This window comes from Aedes aegypti, chromosome 3 (genome assembly GCF_002204515.2).
Source record: "Aedes aegypti strain LVP_AGWG chromosome 3, AaegL5.0 Primary Assembly, whole genome shotgun sequence".
Classification (NCBI taxonomy): Eukaryota; Metazoa; Arthropoda; class Insecta; order Diptera; family Culicidae; genus Aedes; species Aedes aegypti.
In genome coordinates this window covers 160,468,855-160,494,678 of record NC_035109.1, presented here as the reverse complement: position 1 = coordinate 160,494,678, position 25,824 = coordinate 160,468,855, and the positions used below count along the sequence as shown (strand labels likewise).

Genomic DNA, 25,824 nt, shown 5'->3' with positions numbered 1-25,824 from the left:
AATTCAAGAAACTACATTTTTTCCACAAATGCGTATAATACAGAAAAAAATATTCTTATTTGTGACTTGTAATTTCTCGCGATAACCAATACATATCATACCCTTCAAATGTACATATGTATTTAATAAACAATATTTAAGAACAATGTTGTAAGTTTGAAACTCAAGAAACTACAATATTTTCCCAAAACTACGTATAATACAGAAAAAATACTTATATTTTTGTAACTTGACATTTTTTGCGATGACCAATCCATATTATCACTTTCAAATGTGCATATGTATTAAATGAACATATTTCAAGAACAATGTTGTAAATTTAACATTCAAGAAACTACAAAATTTTCACTAAAATACGTATAATACAGGTAAAAATACTCATATATGTTTGTAACTTGAAATTTCTCGCGATGACCAAATCATATTATCACTTTCAAATGTACATATGTATTTAGTGAACAACTTTCCGGAACAATGTTGTAAGTTCAACATTCAAAAAACAACAATATTTTCACTAAACAATGAAATTTCTCGCAATGACCTCCACATATTATCTAATTTTAATGTACATATGTATTAAGTGTTAGTATTTAGCGATATCAAGATACAAAATATTGAGCAAGGGAGAAATGACTTGAATTTGTATTGGTCATCCCGAGAAATTACAAGTTATAAACAAAACAATTATTTTCTCAGTATTATACGTAGTCTTGAAAAAATATTGTATTTTTTAAAAAAGTTATACACACAACATATGTATCGGTCTCCAAAATAAAAAAAAAGTTTCATTCCAGAATATTTTTTTCTGTATTTTACGTTTTTTTTGGAAAAATATTGCAGTTTCTTGGAAGTTAAAATAACATCAATGTTATTGAAAGTCCTTTACTACGTACATACCAATGTATTTTTGGAAAGTTTTTATCACACGCCAATAAATATTATAAATAAATATTATAATATCACCTTTATGTGTTGATTATCGCAAGATATTTTAAATTTAAATTTGAATTTAAAATTTAAAGTCACAAGGAAGAAAAGTATATTTATATAATACGTAGATATTAAAGATAATATTGTAGTTTTATGATAGGTAAATTGACAACATTTTTTGAATAATAGTTCACTAAATTCATATGGAGTTATTTATATGTATTGGTCATCGCGATAAATTTCAAGTTACTGTAAAGAAGAGTATTTTTTCTATTTCATACGTATTTATGGAAAAATATAGTAGTTTCTTGAGAATTGAACTAACAACATTGCTCTAGAAAGGTTTTCACTTAAAACATATGAAAATATAAAGTTGATGATTTGTATTGGTTATTGTGAGAAATTTCAAGTTACAAGCCAGGGAGAGTATTTTTTCTGTGTTATACGTATTTTTGAAAAAAAAATCTTCAGGGTTTAACTTGCAGCATTATTCATAAAAGTTTACTAAATGCGTCAGTACATTTCTCTATACATTTCTCTATAAATTATGATCTCACTTTAAAAGCCATGTAACCAAATGAGTAGCTTGTAATTACTGAGCAAACAAACACGCTATTCAATAATGTTACGATGAAGAGAAGATTATCCTCTATCTCTCAGTGGTAATAGTTGCTCATTCATTTGCTTAGAAACAAGGAGCTACACATCTAATCTAGCCATTGGTTTTTGGGGCGAGATCACAAGTCTACGAGATTTTAAGGTTATAACCTGAGACGAGACTAGCGAAGACGGTCTTCTTTTTCTGTGATTGCTGAGTTTTTTTCTTATTCCACTTTGTGATTATATCAATTATGCGCATACTTTTCAAATCCTCACATGAACTTCTCAGCAAAAAATGATTGAGTTTGCATCACATCGAATCATAGATAGTGAAATTTCATGCCAGCAAACGTAGCAGACATTAGAAATAATTAATCTTCTGCTTAGATTTATCAGCAACTTTGTTAAAAAACTGCTCCGCCGACTGAGGTTTTTAATTACAGTTTACTTTGAACACAATACTTTTCACTTTTTCAGCCATAAAAACGGTGGGCTGCATTTGACGTTTCGTGAGAGGGGAAACTGGGCTGCATATGACGTTGATATTTTTCCACTTCGCGAGTCTCTCTCAGGTTATAACATGCATTGGTCAAGAAATTGGGGTACAAATTTGAAGCTACAAATAAGGAGGATATTGTTTCGATATTATACGTATTTTTTAAGAAAAACTTAAAACTTAAACTTGAAACATTGTTCAGAAAAGATGTTCACTGAATACATATACACATTAAAATGTATATTTAAATTTAAATGAATATATGAGAACTTTTTTCTGTATTTCACGTATTTTTGAAAAACACATTGTATTTTCTTGAAAATTACACTCAGAACATTGTTTTGGAAAGTTGTTCACTAAACACAGATGCAAATTTGAAGTATTTCAAATTGAGAAATTTCAAGTTACAAACCAGACGGATATTTTTTGTAGTATTAAACGTATTTTTGGGGAAATTATTATTGTAATTTCTTGAAGGTTAAACTTACACATGTACATATGAAAGTGACAATATGTATTGGACAATTTCCAGTTACAAGTTTCTTGAATGTTAAGTTTACAACATTGTTCTGGAAAGTTGTTCACTAAATACATATGTACATTTGAAGGTGATAATATGTATTGGTCATCGCGAGAAATTTCAAGTTACAACCAATATTAGTATTTTTCTAAATTATATGCATTTTAGTGAACATGTCGTCGTTTCTTGAATGTTAAATTTACAACATTGTTCTTGAAAGCTGCTCACTTAATAAAAATGTACATTTAAGGGTGATAATATGTATTAGTCTTAGCAGAAAATTTCAAGTTACAAACAAAATAAGTATTTTTTTCTATATTATACATATTTTTGGGAAAATTTTGTAGCTTCTTGAAAGTTAAACTTACAACATAGTTCTGCAAAGTTGTTCACTAAATACATATTACATATGAAGGTGGTAATATGTATAGATCATCGCGAGAAATTTCAAGTTACAAACAAAATAAATATTGTATCTGTATTATACGTATTTTTGGGATAATTTTGTAGTTTCTTGAATGTTAAATTTACAACATTGTTCTGGAAAGTTATTCATTAAATACATGTGTACATTTGAAGGTGATAATATGTATTGGTCATCTCGAGAAATTTTAAGTTACATACAAAAATGTGCATTTTCTTTGTATTATACGTAGATTTGGGGAAATTTTGTAGTTTCTTGAATGTTCAACTTACAACATAGTTCTGCAAAGTTCTTCATTAAATACTTATGTACATTTGAAAGTGATAATATGTATTGGTCATTTCGAGAAATTTCAAGTTACAAACAAAATAAGTATTTTATCTGTATTATAAGCATTTCAGTGAAAATTTTGTAGTTTCTTGAATGTTCAACTTACAACATTGTTCTGGAAAGTTGTTCACTAAATACATTTGTACATTTGAAGGTGATAATAAGTATTGGTCATCTCGAGAAATTTTAAGTTACATACAAAAATGTGCATTTTCTTTGTATTATACGTAGGTTTGGGGAAATTTTGTAGTTTCTTGAGTTTCAAACTTACAACATGGTTCTGCAAAGTTCTTCATTAAATACTTATGTACATTTGAAAGTGATAATATTTATTGGTCATCTCGAGAAATTCCAAGTTACAAACAAAATAAGTATTTTTTCTGTATTATACGTATTTTAGTGAAAATTTTGTAGTTTCTTGAATGTTCAACTTACAACATTGTTCTGGAAAGTTGTTCAATAAATACATATGTACATTTGAAGGTGATAATATGTATAGATCATCTCGAGAAATTTCAAGTTACATACAAAAATGTGCATTTTCTTTGTATTATACGTAGGTTTGGGGAAATTTTGTAGTTTCTTGAATGTTCAACTTACAACATAGTGTAGCGTACCGGGGCACTCGACACTGGTTTTTCGGATTATTGAACAATCTTTTTTTCCTTCTCCACAATGTTATTTATTATTAGGCACACTAAAAGTCATCACAATTCACTAGCTTTCCGCCCTTAGAATCGTTCTTAAGGAATCGATGGAGACACTTTCACTTTTCCCTCGATTCTGATCGCGTATGTGGGTGGTTCCACCAATATGCCGAAATATACTTTATCCACCTTATATCACTATCAAACACTCTCGACCCAGAATGACCTGCTCGTCAATTTTGGCAGAAAATGCCCACTGAACTTTGAACGAAAATGTCGAATACAAAAAGTAGGTTTAACCCGAACGCCACACCTCCTGGAACGAACCGTCAGAACTGGGGCGTCGTACACACCCGGACACCTCCTGTAACGAACCGTCAGAAATGCGCCCTCGCCGCCAGCGATCGGGGCGTTTTATCGCGCTCCCGCGGGGAACTCAATCTCCCAATCTGAAAATAAAGAGAGGAAAGAGAAAAGCCAAAACGAGCGTCGCTGTGGCTCGGTTAGTGCAGCCATGTGACAGAGACCTTGTTGGGGCGTTCAGTCAGCGCTGTTGACACACAAACAAAATTAAAACAAAAACATTCTCCGGCATTGGAGCACGTTAACGAGCAACAAGCAGTAAGGTTCTTGGCTTCTGCTTACATCGCTTGTTTCTGGTTAACCTAGTGAAAACCCACATCTGATGAAATCCACTAACTTGCGTGGAACATCATCGAAAAAATAAAAGGGTTCTTTCTTAGATCAATGGTGATCATTGATCTTTGGAATTATTCAATACGGGGAGGGGAATGCTTCTTTCGGTCGGCAGGACCGCTACATCCGCCCCCCCCCCTTAAATTAAGTTTTTATTTGTGAAGCAAAGAAAAACTTGCAGTAGGCATTTGGCTAGCGTAAAGAGTATCCCTAGGACTATTCTACATTCTAAGACAAAGATTTTTTTTCCTTTGCAAATGCGTACTAATCTATTCCTTACTTCTTTCCCTGCTCTAAGATGATTCACCTACCTCCTTGCCGCTTGAGTCTGTCAGAATGCCGCTTCGTGTCTGTGTTCCAATAGAAATCCCCTCGAACGAAACTGGATTTCGAGCCCCGAACGAGTTATTTGTAGGGTTGTCCATTGAACGAAATCTCCCAATCAACCGGCAAGACCAAAAACCGGAGTATCTTCCAAATAGTAACTAACATCCTTTCATTGCACGTAACCTTCTATCCAAAGTCGTTTCCATGTGTTGAGTAACCTTAGCCACCAATCACCATTCCGATTCCATCGAACCACTCTCAGAGATTCGTCGAGTGTTCCTCTTCCATGTCACCGTTCAACTTCATGAAGTTTGTCGGATTCAGCTGGCACATGTCATATAGTACTCTTGCGATCAGCCTCGAGCTCTTCGATCCTCTTGGCAATTGCAATCTTGGCTTCTCCGATGTTCGCTCTGGCACCAGTGGCCTTGATGATGTCCAGCTTCTGATCCTAAGGAGACACCTCAATGTGGACATCGTAGGTATTCATCAGCTCCTTGACATCACTACCCTAGTACTCTTGCGAGGCATTCCAGATGCCTAATGACTACTCTCTTGGCACAGCTCAGAATATTCTTCCCATTCCAAATGCATATCTCACTACCAAAAACAAAGACTAGGACTGCGGTCTAACATGGCAATTTAAGCAGCAACAGCCCAGCATTTCTCTACGGCGCCAAACCAACACCTCCAAACGTGTAAACCTTGTTCGTCTTGATCGGACAACCCCCAACGGCTCGTCCTTGTCGGCATGACTAGCATCACAGACTCCTGCTTCATGATTCTCCTGACCCTATTCTGTCCCTACGAAATTTCCGTCTCCTATATCAATTAAGTCAATTAGTCAAATAAATAGTAAAAAGATTTTTTTTTCTTTCTAAAGTATAGTTTTTTGTTTTCTAAGAGTAAAAAGTATGGATTAAATACGAACTATATATTTCTTTTATTTTTTTTTTTAATGGCATTTATTTTTTTTTCGAAATACTTTTTTTTTCGAACATTTCTTTTTTTTTACCATTTTTCTGCAAAGTTCTTCATTAAATACTTATGTACATTTGATGGTGATAATATGTATTGGTCATTTCGAGAAATTTCAAGTTACAAACAAAATAAGTATTTTATCTGTATTATAAGCATTTCAGTGAAAATTGTGTAGTTTCTTGAATGTTCAACTTACAACATTGTTCTGGAAAGTTGTTCACTAATTACATATGTACATTTGAAGGTGATAATAAGTATTGGTCATCTCGAGAAATTTCAAGTTACAAACAAAAATGTGTATTTTGGGAAAAAATTGTAGAACATTCAACTACAACATTGTTCTGGAAAGTTGTTCACTAAATACATATGTACATTTGAAAGTGATAATATGTATTGGTCATCTCGAGAAATTTCAAGTTACATACAAAAATGAGCTTTTTCTCTGTATTATACGTATTTTATTGAAAATTTTGTAGTTTCTTGAAAGATAAATTTACAACATTGTTCAGCAAAGTTGTTCACTAATTACATATGTACATTTGAAGGTGATAATATGTATTGGTCATCGCGATAAATTTCAAGTTACAAACAAAATAAGCATTTTATCTGTATAATACGTAAATTTGTGAAGATTGTGTGGTTCTTTTCAAGATAAATTACCAAAAGGTTTTCACATTCTAATGTCTTATAAGATTTTGCTCATTTTAAGCCAAAAAAATGTGTAGATCTTCGCGATGAAAAGAAAGTTATCATGAAAAAACAGCATTTTTTTAAGACTTGCCTCGGGTTTTTCAGTTCTCAAGATTATAATACTGTACAAATTTGAGTTCTCAACATTTTGCAGTAATCTTGATACTCGGGAAAATTGATACGTGGAAAAAGATTAGAAATCGAATGAAAACTCACTGAGATATAGCGAGTTGAAAATACCGTTCCTACTGATTTTGGGTCACAGCACTTCGTGTAAGTGAAAGTAGTCATAGCTTCCGGAGTGTTAAGTTACAACAGTTTGTGCATAATCAAAGCTTCCAACAAGATACAACAACTCATTGCAAATCGTGCCATTCGTGCATGTCGTGTGTATGTTTGTTTAGTCAGATGTGTCCATTATCAATATAAAACTAAAAGACTATCCTTCATTCTAGCACAAGACAACACATCGCTGATCGTTTCGATAACGGTTCCATTGTTCATCATCTTCCTGCTCGTCGGCACCATCCTGTTCCTGCGCCGGCGACGCCACTCGGGCCGCAAGAAAGCCACCGAACAACGCCCAAACGACAATATGTCTCTACCAGACAGCACAATCGAAACAAGCCGTCCAGTACTTGTGAAGAATTTCGCCGAACATTATCGGATGATGTCGGCCGATTCTGATTTTAGGTTTGTAGATATTTAACTGAATATAAGACAAAAAGGTCGAAAGATAAAACATCGGAAGTACAAAAGTTAGAAAGGACAAAAGGCGAAAAGAAAAACAAGGACAAAAGGTCGAAAATCTTTTTTAAAAGAAGAGAAAATTTCCCAACACGTAAATTATATTCGACCTTTTGCTCATTGGACCTTTTGTCCTTACCGACTCTTTTCTTTCGACCTTTTTTCTCTGAACCATTTAAGTTGATGTTACAAGAACTTTTTTTTCTATTCATAATTATAAAATATTATTCTCTTCTTCTACAGATTTAGCGAAGAGTTTGAAGAACTGAAACACGTAGGCCGGGACCAACCATGCACATTTGCGGACCTACCGTGCAATAGACCTAAGAATCGTTTCACCAACATTTTACCATACGACCACTCTAGATTTAAACTTCAGCCGGTGGATGACGAAGAGGGCTCGGACTACATCAATGCTAATTACGTTCCGGTATGTACAGTAACCGTTAAGAAAAGTGCTTACTTGCTTGTAATCAGGCAATTGGAAGCAAATCGTTGGTCAAAACGGGAGATTCTTTCGTTAAAATGTTTGTACCTCATTTTTAACATTTTATTTTGGAAATATACAGCAATAATAGTTGTAAATTAAAAAAAATCTTAATTTTAAAAACACAAAATAAATTTAAGGTTGTTTGGGGCAATATTACCCAATAAATGTTTATTCAGCTGAAGTACGCTCGAGTCATTTGTTCCACTCTTATTCAGCAAAAATGTTTGTTAGTGAGCCACCTATGGAAAACGTCATGGAAAGCATAGAAAACAACAAAACTATCGTTTCAATGCAAGTTACTTATACTATAAAATGTTTTCTTCAATGTATGGTCGATAATTAAAGTTAATATCAACTAGAAACGTGTCCACCAACCATATGGGTCATAATAAGCCACCCAACGAGGCAGTATGAGTCACCTAATGATTTTTGTTCAAAACAATACAGGGTAGAGCTAATGATAAACATTACAATATTGAAATAATTATTACCACCCTGCATAATTCAGTGCAAGAAAGTAGGCCGTTTTGTGACCGGTTGACGTGATGAAAAACAGCCTATTACGATGAGAAATTGCAAAAAAAGAAGTGGTTTTAACTTTGCTTGAAATTATTGATTCTAACAACATATGTTTGATAGACACTTAACACCTAGTAAACGAACCACATAATTTTAGTAATAAATTGTTACACTTGATTCATCCTTTTTGGCAAATGTAATAGTACATCAAGGTTATCATGCAATCTAGTATATTTAGGCAATGTAATAATCCATAAATAAATCAAAACGGTCACTATGGAAAGCAGTGCCACGGCCACCGTAGCCTTGTGTGTTTGACAGAACAGCAATGCTGTCACAATGTTAAATCCCATATACAGTGGCGCCTTTGTTTTGATGCGGTGGGCACTGACAAAAACTACCTTCAATGATTCATTATTTTTTATATTCAACATACCGTGATGATACCATATTTCGCGCACGCTCCTAATTTCACTCACTGCCATTCTATTGTGTATTTCTTTCACTACTGGACTGCAAAGTGCGGTCTCATAAGTGCGAATAAAAGTGCGGGATTGCAATGAATCCTGTTGGTGTCTTCAGAGCACTTATTCTTTGATTTACGAAGAATAAGTCCCCCGAAGACACCTACCGGATTTGACGCAATTGCGCAGCGCACTTTTATTAGCGTTTCCGCATTTGTAACTTCTGCGATAGTCCAGTGGTGAAAGAAATGCGCAATATTGTTACCATATTTGTTGATACATATTGGACTAAATAACCATGGCTGAAGTAGAATTATTCAAAATACCAGCCAACAAAAATTTATTTCGCAAAACATGTTTAAAATGTCAGTGAGCGAAATTAGGAGCGCGCGCGAAATATGGGTACTTTACGGTACCATTTGTTTTGCTCAAATCTAGGTGGCTCATTTAGCCCCACCACTTTGCTTTTTTAATATTTATTTGTTTTCCAATATTTTTGTTTACGAAAAAATCTCACGCTCGGATTATTCAGTAATATCAGAAATTTCAATCCATTGAAATTTACCAAATTAATAAACAAAACTAATTGAAAACTGACAAAACTATAAGTTTTCATGCTAAAGGATCAATTTATACACTTTTATAATTATTTTAAGTGTTGAAACGAATATTTTAACGGTTTTATTGTGGTGTCTAACGGATGTTCAGTAAAAAATGAGAATGATTTCGATACCTTTCTGCAATTAAAGTAAAAGGCTTTTTTTTCTCCAAGAGAATTGCTCTCTGAACTCTCTAAAAATGGGTGGCATGTTTCTTTTCGCTCGGGTGCTGTCACTTCAAACTAAGATGGCTTCGAAACAGCAAGTAGTCCGCGAGCGTGTTGTACGGTTTTGCGAAACACATGATCATTGACCCGACCAACTTGCCCCAGTGCTGTTCCATTGAGGATGTTTCGGGCACTGATAGTTTACTGAAATAATTGGCGGGCCAAGGATACCAAGCAGTTGACCACGGGGATCCGGAATTGTATCCGGAAGATGGACGTCAGTGCCGTCCAGCGCTCTTGTGAGAGCATCGCGACTAAGTTGATCATTGTTCAATATTCATATACGTTTTTTTTAAAGAATAAACGTTGTTTAAAAAAAAAAACAAATAATGCACACGTTGAGAAAAAAAAAATGTTGCTGTATGACTGAAAACAATCTATTTTTTTTATTCAACACCAGTTATTTGATGCATTCTCTTGTTTTAATGTTTAATGGCATTATGATCTTCTAGAATGAACGGATATTTTTCTAAAAGATTTGAGCAAAAGTACATTGGACAACATAACATAACATAAAACGGATGAATTGCAAAATCGAGTAAACTTCTAAACTCTAACTAAAACCTTCAGTCAATTGCTGCACATTGGAATTTTCCCCAATAGCGGGGCTGGGGGCAAGAAGGACACCTTAAGGCCGCACGGGACGTCATCGTAATCACCCTATCCAGTTCAAGAAGCAAATCCCAAGAACCACTCCATACATCGATGCGTATCACTATGATTCTATATATGTAGTGCACAACCCAATAAATTTTCAGCTTCATCGGTTCACTAAAACTCGAGATTTGCTTGCACAAAGTTTTGATCATAATTGTTAGAGTGAGACAAAAGATAGGGAAAATAACACGGTCTCCCGTGTCGCCTTAAGATATATAGGTTCAAATCATGGTTGATTAGCACAATTTTTGAAGATTATTCCAGTGTAGGGGCAAGCTTACCTCTTGTTCTAAATGATGTTATCGATAGATTTCAAAAATATAAGAAACACATGATGATTTGAGATTTTTGAAAATGTCTCTTCTTATGAGGTTTTTAAACGAGGCACGGGGCAAGAGTGCCACTCGTATGGGGCAAGAAGACCACCAGAGCAAAATGCCACAAATTTTGTATATTATTATTTCCCCGCCTAAACGATATATTGTAGAGTAAGTAAAGATAAAAACTGAGGGATAAAAGTTGACTTATAGTTAAAAAGTAATTTTACGAAATTAATTTAGTTTTCAACTTATTTTACTGCAAAATTTCAGAAACCATTTTGAATGTCCAAGATGGTTTATTTTGATTTTATTTAGTAGGAAATATTGATTGAATGCAATATTAAACAAGAAAAATAAAAGTTCATTTGATTTTATATTAGAAAATTGCGGTGTCCCTCTTGTCCCATAAGACATATTTTCGAAAAAAATTTCTTCACAGCTATATTAAACAATTGAAAATCATCAATACTGTGCGGAAAAATCAATATGTTTTGTATTTAGGCGGCATCCACAAATTACGTAACGCTCTAGGGGGAGGGGGGGAGTAGGCTCAATCGTTACGACTCATACAAAAATTTTAAATTTTTCATACAAAAAGCGTTACGGAGGGGGGGGAGGGGGTCAAAAATTTCCAATTTTAGCGTTACGTAATAAATGGACGCTGCCTTATTGGGAGTCAAACCTTGTTTTCCAGTCTTACATTCTTATAATATTTCGCATATTTTGCGTTGGTGAGTTAAAGACATTTTTCAATTTTTTGTACTAAACATTTTTAACTATAATATTTACAAAAACCCTCAATCAGTACCGTAATCCGGGGTAACATTGATCATTTTTTTGAATATTTCTTAAACATTTGATTTGAAAATGCATGTGTTGCAAATTTTATATTTTTAAAACAAGTACTGCCACCCATTGCTCGTGTTTATGTACTGTATTTTGTTTTCTGAAAGTTTAAAGCATGTTTAAAAAAATGTTTTAAGTGAGTTTTTGATTTAGCTGATATGGGGTAACATTGATCACACCATGAAAACATCGTTCGGTAATATTGAAAATATCATTACTTACTAAAATCATGCTCCCTGAAGCCGAATATGAAGGTCAAACTCTTATAAGTCATTTACTTTTTGAGTTATTTTAAAATTAAAAACACCTTGAATTGTGGAATACGCCTAAATGTATGCAATTTCCTAAGGAAATTCTTCACGCTTTATAATAATTTGTGAATTATGTTTTATTTAACATATTTATGAAAATTTTGACAACGTCATTTTTAGTAACAACCGCATTTCTCTTGCTCATATCGTTTACAGAACTCATGTGAGACATGATTCTTTTATGTTGTCATCCATAATCATGAAAATCATTGTTTACAAAAGTTGAAAAATTTACGCATGAACAAAACTTTATTTTCGCAAAAACCCTATTGTTTATTAGCTCATGATTAGAAGAAAGAGAATCGCCATTCATGCATTGAAAATATTTCATCAACAAATGTTGATTCGCGCTTTTTACGAAGAGGGTCATTGCGATCAATTTTACCCCGCTGATCAATGTTACCCCGGATTACGGTACTCAATTTATAATTATCCTGCGTTAAACATAAAAAAATTGATTTGAACTACGTGAAATTAGAGGTGGCACTTTTGCCCCGGGTGTCCTTCTTGCCCCATGTCCCCCTACTCCTCCAGGAACTTTCCTCCAGAAGTTCATTTTTCCAAATATATTTTTTTCAATATCACAAGGAATTATTTCATTTACTGTTTCCTCCATAAACTTATCCAAAGATTTCTTTAAGAATTTAATCACCTCCGAAGCTTTCTTTGAAAAAATGTTAAAATTTTCGTTCATCTAATCCGCCTTGAATGTCTCCAACAATAACTGAGAATTTTTCGGGAACACTGCCGAACTTTATTTTTCTTCAAGATTTTTTTTTTTTTTCAATATTTTTTAAACAATTTAAGATCTGAGAATTCAAAACATGTCCACAACTCCTAATTTAAGAATAAGAGTTCATGCAGACCAGTAGCGCAACCAGGATTTGGCTCTAGGGGGGTTTTGTGAACTTGTGTTTTTAAGAAAGTGAAATGGGTATGAAAAATTCCGAGAAGAAAGATTTAAAAATATTGCTAGATTACCATTAAAGAAAAAACGTAACAACATATGCAATCTTAAGCTTTTCTCTTCTTTTGTACCTGGTGAAATTTTGCTTCCAAAAGTTTTCCGAAATATGGAAAATCGTCAGAATCCAAAGAACATTTCATTCGTTTTAAACATTGCCTTAGATTCTACTTTTTGAATATGAATGGTTAAACTAAATCTGATATCGTTTGAATCTACTTTTTTCGTCGTTGGTTCGAAAGTTTATCTAAACTGCATTTGGATAGCGTTCAACCATTCTTCGTCTGTTCTGTTCCTTAACGTTTTCAAGTTTCTCAACGAACAGAATGATCTTTCAACGCAAGTCACAGTAAAAAGCACTGCGATTTTCATTAGCAGTTGAAAACAAATCATCATTGCAGATTTCGAAGCATTTCCAGATTGTAAATGTAAATTTGTGATTTTTCAGCTTAGTCACGGAACCACGGCCTCCCTTAATATTTCCAAGAATTGTTATTTGTTATCATTAAAAAATGTTTTTCCGAAAGTTCATGTGCTCTCGGGAGGTAATAAAATTTGGCTAAATACTGAGCCAACTGAAAGATTTTTCAAAGCATCGTATTTTGTACCGACCAGCTTTTCAAACGGTCTCGATATGCATACATCTGCATGTTTGTTTGACAAAATTCTTTTGAAAAATCTGTAGCTCATTTATCAGAAAACGCGAGAAAATTGGAGTGGATACGAGTAACTGACACTGAAGAAGACTGCAAGTGGTAGTCGAAATACGCGTATCTGTCAAAGATAAGCATTTAGGAGCTGAATTAAAAGGTACACGGTATTCCATCTACTTTAAAGTTTCTCTATTTGAGATTCTGCTCAGAGGATTCGAACATTTATTAAAGAGTTGTAAAGAGAGAAAATTACGTTGTTTTAAATTCCTGTCCCAATTTTAGTGCCAAACGCTTAAGTTCAGATCAAAAACACATATGTACTCATTTTTTTAAGTTTTTACGTTTGTTTAAGTCCAAAAAACATTTTTTAAGTTTTTTTTTAGATTTTGTCAAACCCCTTGGCTTAAACTTCCATTTTGTGTATTTTGTTTTCCGTGCCCCTTCCGAAATGTCAGATAGGAACAACCCCAGTGTCAAAACTAAAACCCCTGTGGTGTTTTGTCGACTAAGCGAACGTGATCAAAAGTATCAAGGTTCATTTATGGACCCAATTTTTAAATTAAAGTTTAAATGTGATATAGCCGTTATTTGAGCGGGAAAAATTGCCAAAGTAGTTGCAGTAATATGCTCTTTCGTGTTATTAAATAAAAACAGGATTTCATTTAATATTTTAGAATCCTGCTCCTCAACTTAGACCAAAATAATTGTTAAAACAACTAACTGCTCCGGTGTTTGTGGATTTGTTGTTGAATTTCAAAAATATATTCAATAATTCTTATGAAAATTTTCTGCTCTGGGGGGGATTTTGACCTCTAAAACCCCCCCTTGGTTGCGCCAGTGATGCAGACACTCATAGTGACGAACCATTCATAGTTTGATTAATAATCATATTTACGTAAGATTCCCAACGTTGTAACGATAAAATGTGTGTTCATACATACTTAACAGAAATTAAAGCATGAAACGAGCTCACCAATTTATTCTCCAACCTTGCCTGAGCAGCCTCAAACCACTTTCAGCATGGGCTTTACGAATCACTGCCCATAAAAACGCACGGAACGCCGAAAAATGATCCCGAAAGCTTGGGCCTTCGAAACACACCGCCCAGCAAAAGAAGCGCGAACCTAGACACGAAAAGAATACTCCGATTGCGCGCCGAAAAACCCTCCCTATAGTTTGGGGCTTTGCAACACACTGCCATTAAAGTGAAATAGAGCTTACTCTACTATGGATAAGAGCGTGTTCTCAATGATAAGCTGCTATTTGGTTTACTCATTTCGTGCAAAAATTGTATTCAATGTAAACATCATGATTATTGTATTGTAAAGTTAGCAATCATCTCGTCTGATGTTGTAGCACAGACGAACAGACGTAACACTTGAGTTATATTCATCATACAGTGAAATAATACTCAATTCTAATATTTAGTAGTTGGCTAACGGCTCACTCGTGGCGCTCGCATCGCTTTTGCTCGCCACCTAGTTATCGGTTGGCCAAATATAGTGTTTTTAGCATTGGGCGTAGATGATCGCGTGACTATGTTAAAAATATACAATTGTTCTAGTTGTTAAGTGTGTGATTATAGTATATAATTGTCAATTTGTTCCCTAATCTCTAGTGAAATTTCCTGACTTTCTAGATAAATAACAGCATTCCCTGATTTTCCTGTTTTTTTTTTCAAATAGTTGACACCCTGAATATGTTTGTGCGTTTGTGGCAAAAAATCATGGACAAAAGAGTAAAATATTGCGTATTATAGTGAAAGAAAGACCAAGTTAGAAAGGGCATTAATATTCGGAAAATATTATTTGGATAGAAGAGACTGGTTAGAAGGGTCGTTTCTTCTCCACACCGATTGTAGATCAAATTCTAAGTGTCCTCCCAAAATTTTAGCTCATTTGGATGAAATCTGAGACTGCAAAATCCATTCAAAGCTTGTATGGGAATTACTATGCGAAAAGGAAACAATTAATTCAATCGATCATAGTATTCGCCCATGTGCTCTTGAGGGTAAGAGCTACGCTAATATTGTTAGATACAGTTGTCAGCTACAACTTTGAAAATCTTTGGCTATAATAAATGAGTTGCTCTGCAGCCATCACTGGATATAGGGTTGATCGGGGCAATATGGGCCGCCTAAGGAAAACGTCATGGAATGCATAGTAAAACAGCAAAAAATATGGTTTGAATGCAAGTGCCTTGTACTATAGAATGTTATCTTCCATGTTACGTCGATAATGAATGTTAACATCAACTTGCAAATTATTTTAGGAACTTTTTGGAAAACCATGTTTTTCGACGTGATCACCAACCATATGGGACATTATGAGCCACCCTAAGGGGCAGTATGAGCCACCTCATTCAATCAAATGATTTTTATTTAAAACAGTATAGAGAAGAGTTAGTGGTGAAGAGTACATTATTGGAAAGGAAATTGTATTAGCTTTGCTTGAAATTATTGATTCTAGCGGCTTAGTTTTTAAAGATACATAATACATAGTAAACAGACCATGTTATACTAGTACTAAATTGCGACACTTGGTACAACGTATTTTCTAGCATAGTGTTCCACTTGTAATGGTGTATAAAGATTACTATGCAGTAAAAAGTAATCTGGTATATATAGGCAATGCATTTTTATGTTCAAAACATCGATTGTTTTGCTTAAATCTAGGTGGCTCATTTTGCCCCGCCCCTTCACCTTGAAAATAATATATTGTTTTTCAATAATTTTGTTTACGAACAAATCTTATTTCGCTCACGAACTGTTCATTATGATCAGAAGTTTCAATGGATTGGTAAAAATTACCAGAATTATAAATATAATTGTCTTGTAGGCTTAATTAAAAACTGCCAAAATTATAAGCTTTTCATGTCGAAGGACAAATTTGTACATTTTTGTAAATATCTTGAGTGTTCAAACGAATATTCTTACGGTTTCTATTGTGGTGGCTATTTGAGGCATCCTTTAGCAGATCATAATGACACTAGACAATTAAACACTGTTTCTGAGGTCAAAACCGGGGTGGCTTATATTGCCCCGTATGTTAATATTGCCCCCATTGCCCCTATGCAGTAAAACCATGGTGGGCACACACGAACAAATTATGCTTAATATGACATCATATTCAAAACTTTGCATTCCATCTTGCCCCACTTTTTGTACCTCAATTTTAACCCAATTTTGAACTTAGACGGGGTTGGTGGTCTGATGGCTACCGCTTCTGCTTCATATGCAGAAGGTCATGGGTTCAATCCCAGGCCCGTCCCTTTCCTCGTACTTTGTAGTTGTATATCTCTCACTTGCTTCTATCTTCCATTCTAAATATATCACACTCAAACTATTCGTTCATAGCAAACGCTAGAACCAGAGACGGACAAGAAACCGTTTCCCTAACGCTTCCTACTTCCACGCGCACGCCTTTCTTACGCCTGATACATAGGCAGTCTGCAAACCACAAAAACAAACCTCTCTGCCATGCCTTTCCCCCAATCCATACACTCCCGCATGAACTGACGTGGATGCAGTGGAATATACGGTCTACGTGGGAGTCAGTTCAATGCATCATCAATTCCTCCCCCTTCCCCTCATTGGTCAGCATTCTGACGTGGCAGGTGCCATTGTTGCCTAAAAATAGAAGATCACCAGCACTTATACACTGAGGATGCCTGTTAGTCCCAAGCAGTCATTCGGTTGGTTCCTTGTGTAAGTGCAGCTGATCTGGCAATACTGGAGTGCATCCACGGGCGGCCAATCAAGCTCAAGCTCAAGCTCAAGCTCAATTTTAACCCAATTTTGAACCATTTCGTAATTATTGATCTTGCAAAACATTTTTACTTGAGACAGGCTCAAATCAAGTTTTGATTTCTCTGCAGGGTTAAAGTCGCATCAAGAAAGGGGGATCATGTCTCCCCTACATTTATTTCATCTTTGTAAAAATCAAATGTATGTTAAAATTAAGAACTTTATGACTGTGTATTATTGTTTGCAATGATGTAAAATCATTTACACGGAATAATATATTGTATAAACATACGTTTTTTGCCAATTTGTGTGATTACAATCATGTCGACACTTTATTCAAGGTTCTAGCCATGAAGCCAGGCTTTACCTAATTCTTATCATTTCACAGGGTCACAATTCGCCACGTGAGTTCATCGTCACGCAAGGACCCCTCCATTCGACGCGGGATGACTTCTGGCGCATGTGTTGGGAGAGCAATTCCCGTGCGATCGTCATGCTGACGCGGACGTTTGAAAAAGGTCGTGAGAAGTGTGACCATTACTGGCCACACGATACCGTACCAGTGTATTACGGTGACATTAAGGTGACGTTGCTGAACGACAGTCACTATCCGGACTGGGTCATCACGGAGTTCATGATGACGAGGGTATGCTCCATAATATTTCGCTTAGTAGATTATACTTATCAATATTCTGATGTTTGTAGGGTGACCAGCAACGTATCCTCCGCCATTTCCACTTTACGACATGGCCTGATTTTGGTGTGCCAAATCCTCCTCAAACTCTCGCTCGTTTCGTGCGGGCCTTCCGCGAACGGGTTGGACCCGATCAACGCCCGATCGTGGTGCATTGTAGTGCCGGGGTTGGCCGTTCCGGTACGTTTATTACACTCGACAGAATACTTCAGCAGATACAGGTATCGGACTACGTCGATATCTTTGGTATTGTCTGGGCAATGCGAAAAGGTAAGTGGATAATTTTAAATCGTGAAAAGTGTAATTGTATGTGTAATTCTTTACTGAATAACATTTGTCATTGTAGAACGTGTCTGGATGGTCCAAACCGAGCAACAATATATCTGTGTCCACCAATGTTTACTGGTGGTATTAGAGGGTAAGGAAGGTACCGAGCGTGAAATTCACGACAACCAAGGTTACGAAGGTAAGTCGTTTCGTTTCTTTCTGTGCAAATTTGTTACCTGTGGTGGCTTCCTATCTTTGATAATTGATCTTTCCAACCACTACAACACAACTACTTCAACAACAATAATGGTAGCAAAGTGAATAATCACATGATCCCTAACCGGAAAGTATTCGCTTACTCCTATTGTCATATGTACTTACTAATGAAAAGAGCTTTCGATTTGGTTTAGTGGTGTATTATCGTTTGATCAGTTAACTAACACGTGTGCATTTAATTCGAATTGTTTTTTTATTTGTTATTGCAAAAATATCCAAAAGGATCAAAATTTCGTGCATTTCTAAATCTATAGCATAAAGATGGCGGTTCTCGATCTAGTCAAAACAGAAAATGAAAAAGACGTGTCTGTACAAAGCAAAGCCATGCTGAAGTTGACTGGGTTCGATTCCCGATCGGTCCAGGACGCAATAGAAAATTCCTTGACTTCCCTGGGCATAGAGTATCATCGTACCTGCCACACGATATACGAATGCGAAAATGGCAACTTTTGCAAAGAAAGCTCCCAGTTAATAACTGAGGAAGTGCTCATTGAAGATAACCACCCATAACAAAAAGATAAAGCTGCCGAAAATTCAATAAGTCACAATAGCTACGTAACTCTAGAAGGCATGTTACAAGAATTTTACTTATATTGCAGTATGAAACTAGATTTGTTATTCAATACCTACACTGAGAGGCAAAATAAAGTGCCCACCTCATCAGTTTTCAAATTTCTGTCGTTGATTTGGTTCAAATTAAAGTTAACACACTTAGGGTAGGTGTACCAGTTATGGACATGGTGGTTCCCTATTTCGCCATACGTGATTTTTTGAATGTCTCCAAATTTTGAAAATTTTGGTGTGTTGTAGTAGTTAGATTTAAGATATATCTTGATGTTAAAACATTCAAAAAGATTTAAAACGTGAAAGTTATTAAAATTTCGCATATGGCCAATTAGGGAACCACTATGGCCATAACTGGTACACTTTCCCTAAATCTTTTTTGATATTTTATTTTTGATATTCTTTTAAAGTTGCACTTATGAAATTTTGATATAAAAAAATAATTTTACTCAAAGAAAAGAAAATCAATTTGTATTGAAAAAAAAAATAGTGACAAAATAAAGTGCCCACTTCCTTCTTGGCCCAGAAAAGATGATTTAAGAAAAATAAAGAGTAATTTAATAGTTAATGTGTCCTCCTTTAGCCTTAACGACTTGCTGGAGGCGCTTCGGCATGTTTTTCACCAGGTTTTCTAGGTGTTGTGGTTCTAGTTCTTCCCAGGCGCGCTCCAAGGCTTCAAAATAATTATTTTTGTTGGTAACACCAGTTTTGTCAACCCTGGCATCGAGAATCGCCCACAAATTCTCGATGGGGTTGAGGTCTGCGCTTTGTGGAGGCCATTCCAGCGGTTTAATCCGACAAGATCAGAAGAAAGACTTGGTCTTCTTGGCAGTATGCTTCGGGTCGTTGTTCTAGAGTAATATGAATTTCTCTTCAAGGCCCGTCTGGATCAACGAAATCTCCAGATTTTCCAGCAAGATGTTTATGTAGGAATCTGCCGTCATTATTCCGTCGATTTTCACGAGGCTTCCTACTCAACTCCACGAAAAACACCCCCAGACCATCACATTTCATCACATCACACCTCCATGCGTCACCGTTCCTTGGATGTAGCGCTCCTGAAGCTCCAGCTGTTTAACCGAAAGCGGCGGGCTCGTGTGTGGTGCAGAGCGCCACATCCAAGGAACGGTGAAGCATGGAGGAGGAAATGTGATGGTCTGGGGGTGTTTTTCGTGGAGTGGAGTAGGAAGCCTCGTGAAAATCGACGGAATCATGACGGCAAATCCCTACATCAACATCTTGCGGGAAAATCTGGAGATTTCGCTGATCCAGACGGGCCTTGAAGAGAAATTCATATTTCTCTAGAACAATGACCCGAAGCATACTGCCAAGAAGACCAAGTCTTTCTTCCGATCTTGTCGGATTAAACCGCTGGAATGGCCTCCACAAAGCCCAGACTTCAACCCCATCGAGAATTTGTGGGCGATTCTCGATGCCAGGGTTGACAAAACTGGTGTTACCAACAAAAATATTTATTTTGAAGCCTTGGAGCGCGTCTGGGAAGAACTAGAACCACAACACCTACAAAACCTGGTGAAAAGCATGCCGAAACGCCTCCAGCAAGTCCTTAAGGCCAAAGGAGGACACATTAACTATTAAATTGCTTATTATTATTCTTAAATCATCTTTTCTGGGGCCAAGAAGGAAGTGGGCACTTTATTTTGTCACTATTTTTTCTTTTTTTTTTTTCAATACAAATTGATTTTCTTTTTCTTTGAGTAAAATTCTTTTTTTATCAAAATTTCGTAAGTGCAACTTTAAAAGAATATCAAAAATAAAATATCAAAAAAGATTTAAGTGTGTTAACTTTAATTTGAACCAAATCAATGAGAGAAATTCGAAAACTGGTGAGGTGGGCACTTTATTTTGCCTCTCAGTGCATATGGTTTGTGTGATAAGTTTATTATGTATTACAAAAAATATATTAGCAATATTTCCATATTATTGCAATCCACCTGCTCCTAATCCTCCATTTCAAAATTGAGTTTATTTAACTGCATGGTGTAAACGTTGTGTGTTGTTTCTCGTTTTGATGCTGCTTGTCAAACACACCTGCATATTCTCTTATAATTTTCTTTCTGTTTCCTTTTAAGTACCCGATGAAAGCACACTAAACCAAACCGAAGAGAGCCATCTTTTGAGCAATTCCAAAACCAAGCTTACAGTAGTATAGACGAGTCGAAAGATCTTAAACTGCAGAAAAGTAAATTACAAATAAAGAAATTTCCAAAGTAACAATCTTCTTCTCTCTTTGTCTCGCTCCCCTCTTTTCATGCACACACTTGGATTAAATGTGCAATAAATCTGATTTTTTTTCGGTGTCGGAAATGCAAACGATTTACTTATATTCTGCACATTCTATATGGAACGATCTCTAACAAAATTTGTTGCTTGAATGGTACTTGTGCAATAACTACACTAGAACCGGGTGAACAATACGCTTCCGAAGAAAGACAGCTCATAGAGGCTGAGAGAGGGGACACTAATAACGAAGACGAACTGGAAAGAGCTCCTGATCCAAAGGACAACGAGCTCGTTGAAAGTTCACAAGAAGAGGAAGAACGAAGCAATAAACTTAACCCCAGTGCGACTGACGATGCCAAAGCAGATGCAAACTATTGCCAAGAAACTGAAGTGATAGCCGTTGAAGTACAAGCGCCCAATAAATGTAACAGTAATGAGCAGTTACCGCAGGCAACCGAAGATATAGCCGATAAGAGTAACAGCAATGACACTAGCCAAGACGGTAGTGGCCACTTGACCGAATCTGTCGAAGTGAAACCCGAAAGTATTAACAGTAGCGATCAACAGTCAATTGGTTGCAAATTGTGGAAAGAAGAAAGATGACAGTTAGAGAACGATAGCGATAATCGAAGCAGCGGTCGAAGCAGCATCGTTATCGCTATCAACGACGATAGTCATGCGAACAGTGCTCACATCATCATTCGAGTAGAAGGAGACGAAGAAACTGAAGACAAGAAAGATGATGAAACAGAGATCGATGTCGGTATCGATTCCGACGAGGAGGATGAAGATGATTCGAATGAGCAACGGGAGCTGTTGTTGCATAAGAAGAATGAAAAAAATAATCTCAACCTGGACGGCGGTTGCGAAAGAATTCGATACAAGCACCACTTCGTCGAAGATGAGGAAGACGAGCAAGATGATGATATCATAGTTATTGTAGACGAAGATAATAATCTTTGTGGTGGTGGTGTTAGTGACGAGCTATATTTAAAGCTTAGAGAAATGGGTTGGTAAATTTCTATTTAATTTCTCATGGAAACTAATGCGAATAACTTGTAAATTGAAGCTAACATTGGCCAATCATTTTTACCTTCGCTCTAACAAAATTTGAATTAGTATCTATCACGACAGCTACTAACTAAAACTGCATGCTTTTTACATTACATTCGCAACCGTAAAATTAATCTTTTTCTCTTCATATGTTTATTTCCCAACAGATGACGAAGGAATCGCAGAGTCAGGAATGTAGACAACAGCTTTGAAACATGATCTTCATTTCTTTAGGCAGCTGAATCTTAAAACCCGCAAGAAATCTCGTCATTAGAAAATCGGTCTTAGACAAGAAAATACTAAAACGATTCAATTCAAAATCACCGTTAACGAAATCGAAACAAGCTGTAAATATCGAAAATCTTTCGGCATCTTCTCAAACCAGATACAAAAAAAAACAATGTTATCAGTGTACTACAGTGTATTCCACCTTTTAAATGTCGGTAAACAAAATTGAACGTACATGTGCTATTATGTGATCAGGAATTATTTTCTTGACCCCATTGGACGGAAAATCAAACCAGAAAATAACGAATCGCAGAAATTTTTACTGTATTTATGCATGTGCAATGGACGCTGAATCCATTTTTTTAATTCTTTTTTGTTGTAAATAATGTAAGTTGTATCATTGCAATTTTAGTTAAACGATATTTTAAAAACAAAACTTACAATAAAAGAGAAAAGTATCATATCAATTGAAAATGTGCGTTTTACTTTACCGAAGAACAAAAAAGAAACCTAAACCTCAACAACTCAACAATTATGTTAAAAATACACGATCTCAAAACGGTGAAACGATCTCAAAACGGATTCAAACCCACGACCCACGTGGCAAAGATGTAACAAGTTTCGCTTCGGGAAATAACCCTAAATTTTAAATACAATTTTTCCAACATTATTTCCAGCAGTGTCATAGAAGATGCGTCTTGATAGGTTTCTTGGAAAAAATTGTATTCCACCAAACAATCAGGCTTCTGTAAAAATCTTGCCATAAATTATGCGAAGGTTTTATTTACAACCCGCAATGAATCTTGTGAGGAATCTGCCAAAAATGTATTATGGAACTCAAAATCAAAGACACCCCTTTCCCCCCTAAAATGCTACGTCATTTATGGACGGTCCCTTATATTAACATTTCCCTTAGCATCATATATCTAGGTGCTCTGTGTTAGACAACACTATCATCCTAAATTGGTTAAACAAATTTAAGACTTTATTAATATTTTGTTACCAACATATAACATTTCATTTGCCGTAGCAGTTCAGATTTTTTTACATGTGAGTTGATTTCACCTGCTTATAAGAGAAAAAAAACTTTCAATTAACTTAACCTAAATATATAACGCACTAATCGTGGCGATAGAAGATTGTAACGATTTTTGCCTGAAATTATTAGTTATTTTATTCGACATTTGTTCCAATGTTTCAACATTGGATATTATGTAACTTGGGAGGAAGCTTCAGAATCATTTTCAAAATTGTATTTTGAATCCTCTGCAGAGCTTTCTTTCTGGTATTACAACAGCTAGTCCATATTGGTACAGCATTCAACATTGCTGACCTGAAAATTTGTTTAAATATCAGCAGCTTGTTCTTAAGTCAAAGTTTTGATTTTCTATTAATAAGGAGATAGAGACATGTTACATATTTGTTACATTTGGCTTGAATACCCTCAATGTAATTTTTGAAAGTTAAATTCTTATCTGGCATGAGTCCAAGATACTTAACTTCATCTGACCAAATTATTGGAACCTCTCTCAACGTGCCAACATGTCTACTTGAAGGTGTCAAATAAAGATTTATATTTTGATTTATGTGGGAATATTATTAGTTGAGTTTTGGAAGCATTAGGAGAAATCTTCCATTGTTGCAAGTATGTAGAAAATATATCCACATCTTATTTGAAAAATTCTAACTCCGAAACTGTTGATTTTAGAGAAAAATGTTTTATGAAGAAGTTGTAGTGAACCATTTGGACTATAAAAAAATACACTGAAAAATATTTTATTTATTTTCATAGAAAATTCAAAAATAAAACTCAAATTTTAAATTACACAAAAACCCCATTTTTAATATTTTTTAATTTTCACCATAGAATCTTGATAGTAAACAGATGTTTGGGACACAGTTTCATGATGGAGACATTTTTAATAAAAAAAGTTTTTCTAAGAACAACTTTTAGTCGATTTTCAAAATTTTGATTTTTTGTCAAAATAAATACGTTCTGATGATACAGTAAGCATCTTGAAATGATTCTAAGCCATGATGATTATATAAATAATTTCTCTAGAAGTAGCCATTTTCGAATTACAGTCATCTCTCCCTTACTCGATATTGAAGGGACCATCGAGTTAGGGAGGTATCGAGTTACAGAACACAAAACCAATGCAACTGCGATCCAAGGGACCATCGAGTTAGCCATGAAAACCAACTTTTACTATGGTTCTCTAACTCGATATCGAGATACGGAATATCGAGTAACGGAGAGTTAACTGTATATCGAGTTTAATGCAAAAATTATTATTTAAATATTAAATTAGGCCATTTTCATTAGTTATTCGCGATTTCGCGATCAACATTATCCATTTCACCTTTGGAAGAAAGCACGCATTCCGGAGCAACGTCCTTTCTTCCATTCTGGCCAAGTTTAGTGACAGTTTTAAACCCCACTTTTTTGGAAGGAAGTTGTGAATTCAGAGATTCACCTGGGTGCCATGCGGGTCCTTTGTAAGGTGGATGGTCTTACTGGCTACGACGATGTCCCATTGCTCTTTGAAGGAAACCGAGACCTCCGCTGCATCGGTGATTTCATCCAGATTTTTACAATGGAGAGTCACTTCTGCAGTCAGGGATCTCACATCAACCTCGTCGCAGGTACTTGTGCCAGTTGCTTGTAGGCTGCACCCTTTTGCTTGGCGTCCTTATTTAAGGTGGAAGATGAATCGAAGCCAAAGTTTAAATTTTCAAAGGCACGGATCTGGAGAACCGAACATCCTTCTTCTTCTTTCTGGCATTACGTCCCCACTGGGACAGAGCCTGCTTCTCAGCTTAGTGTTCTTATGAGCACTTCCACAGTTATTAACTGAGAGCTTACTGTGCCAATGACCATTTTTGCATGCGTATATCGTGTGGCAGGTACGAAGATACTCTATGCCCTGAGAAGTCGAGAGAATTTCCAACCCGAAAAGATCCTCGACCGGTGGGATTCGAACCCACGACCCTCAGCTTGGTTTTGCTGAATAGCTGCGCGTTTACCGCTACGGCTATCTGGGCCCGAACATCCATTTGAGCTGAAAATCTAATCGATTGGTCACCGCCAGCTAGTGACCAATCGATTAAGTTTTCAGCTTAAACGAATGTTTGGTACTCCAGATCCGTGCTCTTGAAAATTTGAACTTTGGCTTCGATTCATCTTCACCTTAAGACTAGGATCATTTCACCAATCCTTCCGCCTTCTGCTTCACACATCTGCAAGCAATGTATAGTGTATGAATCGCTGAAGTTAAAACCAAAGCGTTTGATAAAACCGAGCATATTTGTTAC

General features: G+C 35.7%; 1 protein-coding gene across 11 annotated transcripts in view; it reads left to right on the top strand.

Moving 5' to 3' along the window:
- Positions 1-22,983, top strand: part of LOC5575809 (tyrosine-protein phosphatase 10D) — a 134,936-nt gene extending 111,953 nt beyond the window's left edge. For 5 of the 11 annotated variants that reach the window (XM_021849640.1, XM_021849639.1, XM_021849638.1 and 2 more), the window contains 7 exons: positions 7,097-7,334; positions 7,632-7,818; positions 17,572-17,829; positions 17,889-18,147; positions 18,224-18,343; positions 21,407-22,237; positions 22,449-22,983. In XM_021849640.1, coding sequence (XP_021705332.1) covers positions 7,097-7,334; positions 7,632-7,818; positions 17,572-17,829; positions 17,889-18,147; positions 18,224-18,343; positions 21,407-21,831 — 1,487 coding nt within the window. In that variant the 3' untranslated portion in view covers positions 21,832-22,237; positions 22,449-22,983. Of the gene's footprint in view, positions 1-7,096; positions 7,335-7,631; positions 7,819-17,571; positions 17,830-17,888; positions 18,148-18,223; positions 18,344-21,077; positions 21,188-21,406; positions 22,238-22,448 lie in introns of all 11 variants that reach the window. The other 6 variants (XM_021849644.1, XM_021849642.1, XM_021849641.1 and 3 more) reach the window with 2 other exon arrangements.
- The last annotated feature ends 2,841 nt before the right edge of the window (positions 22,984-25,824 follow it).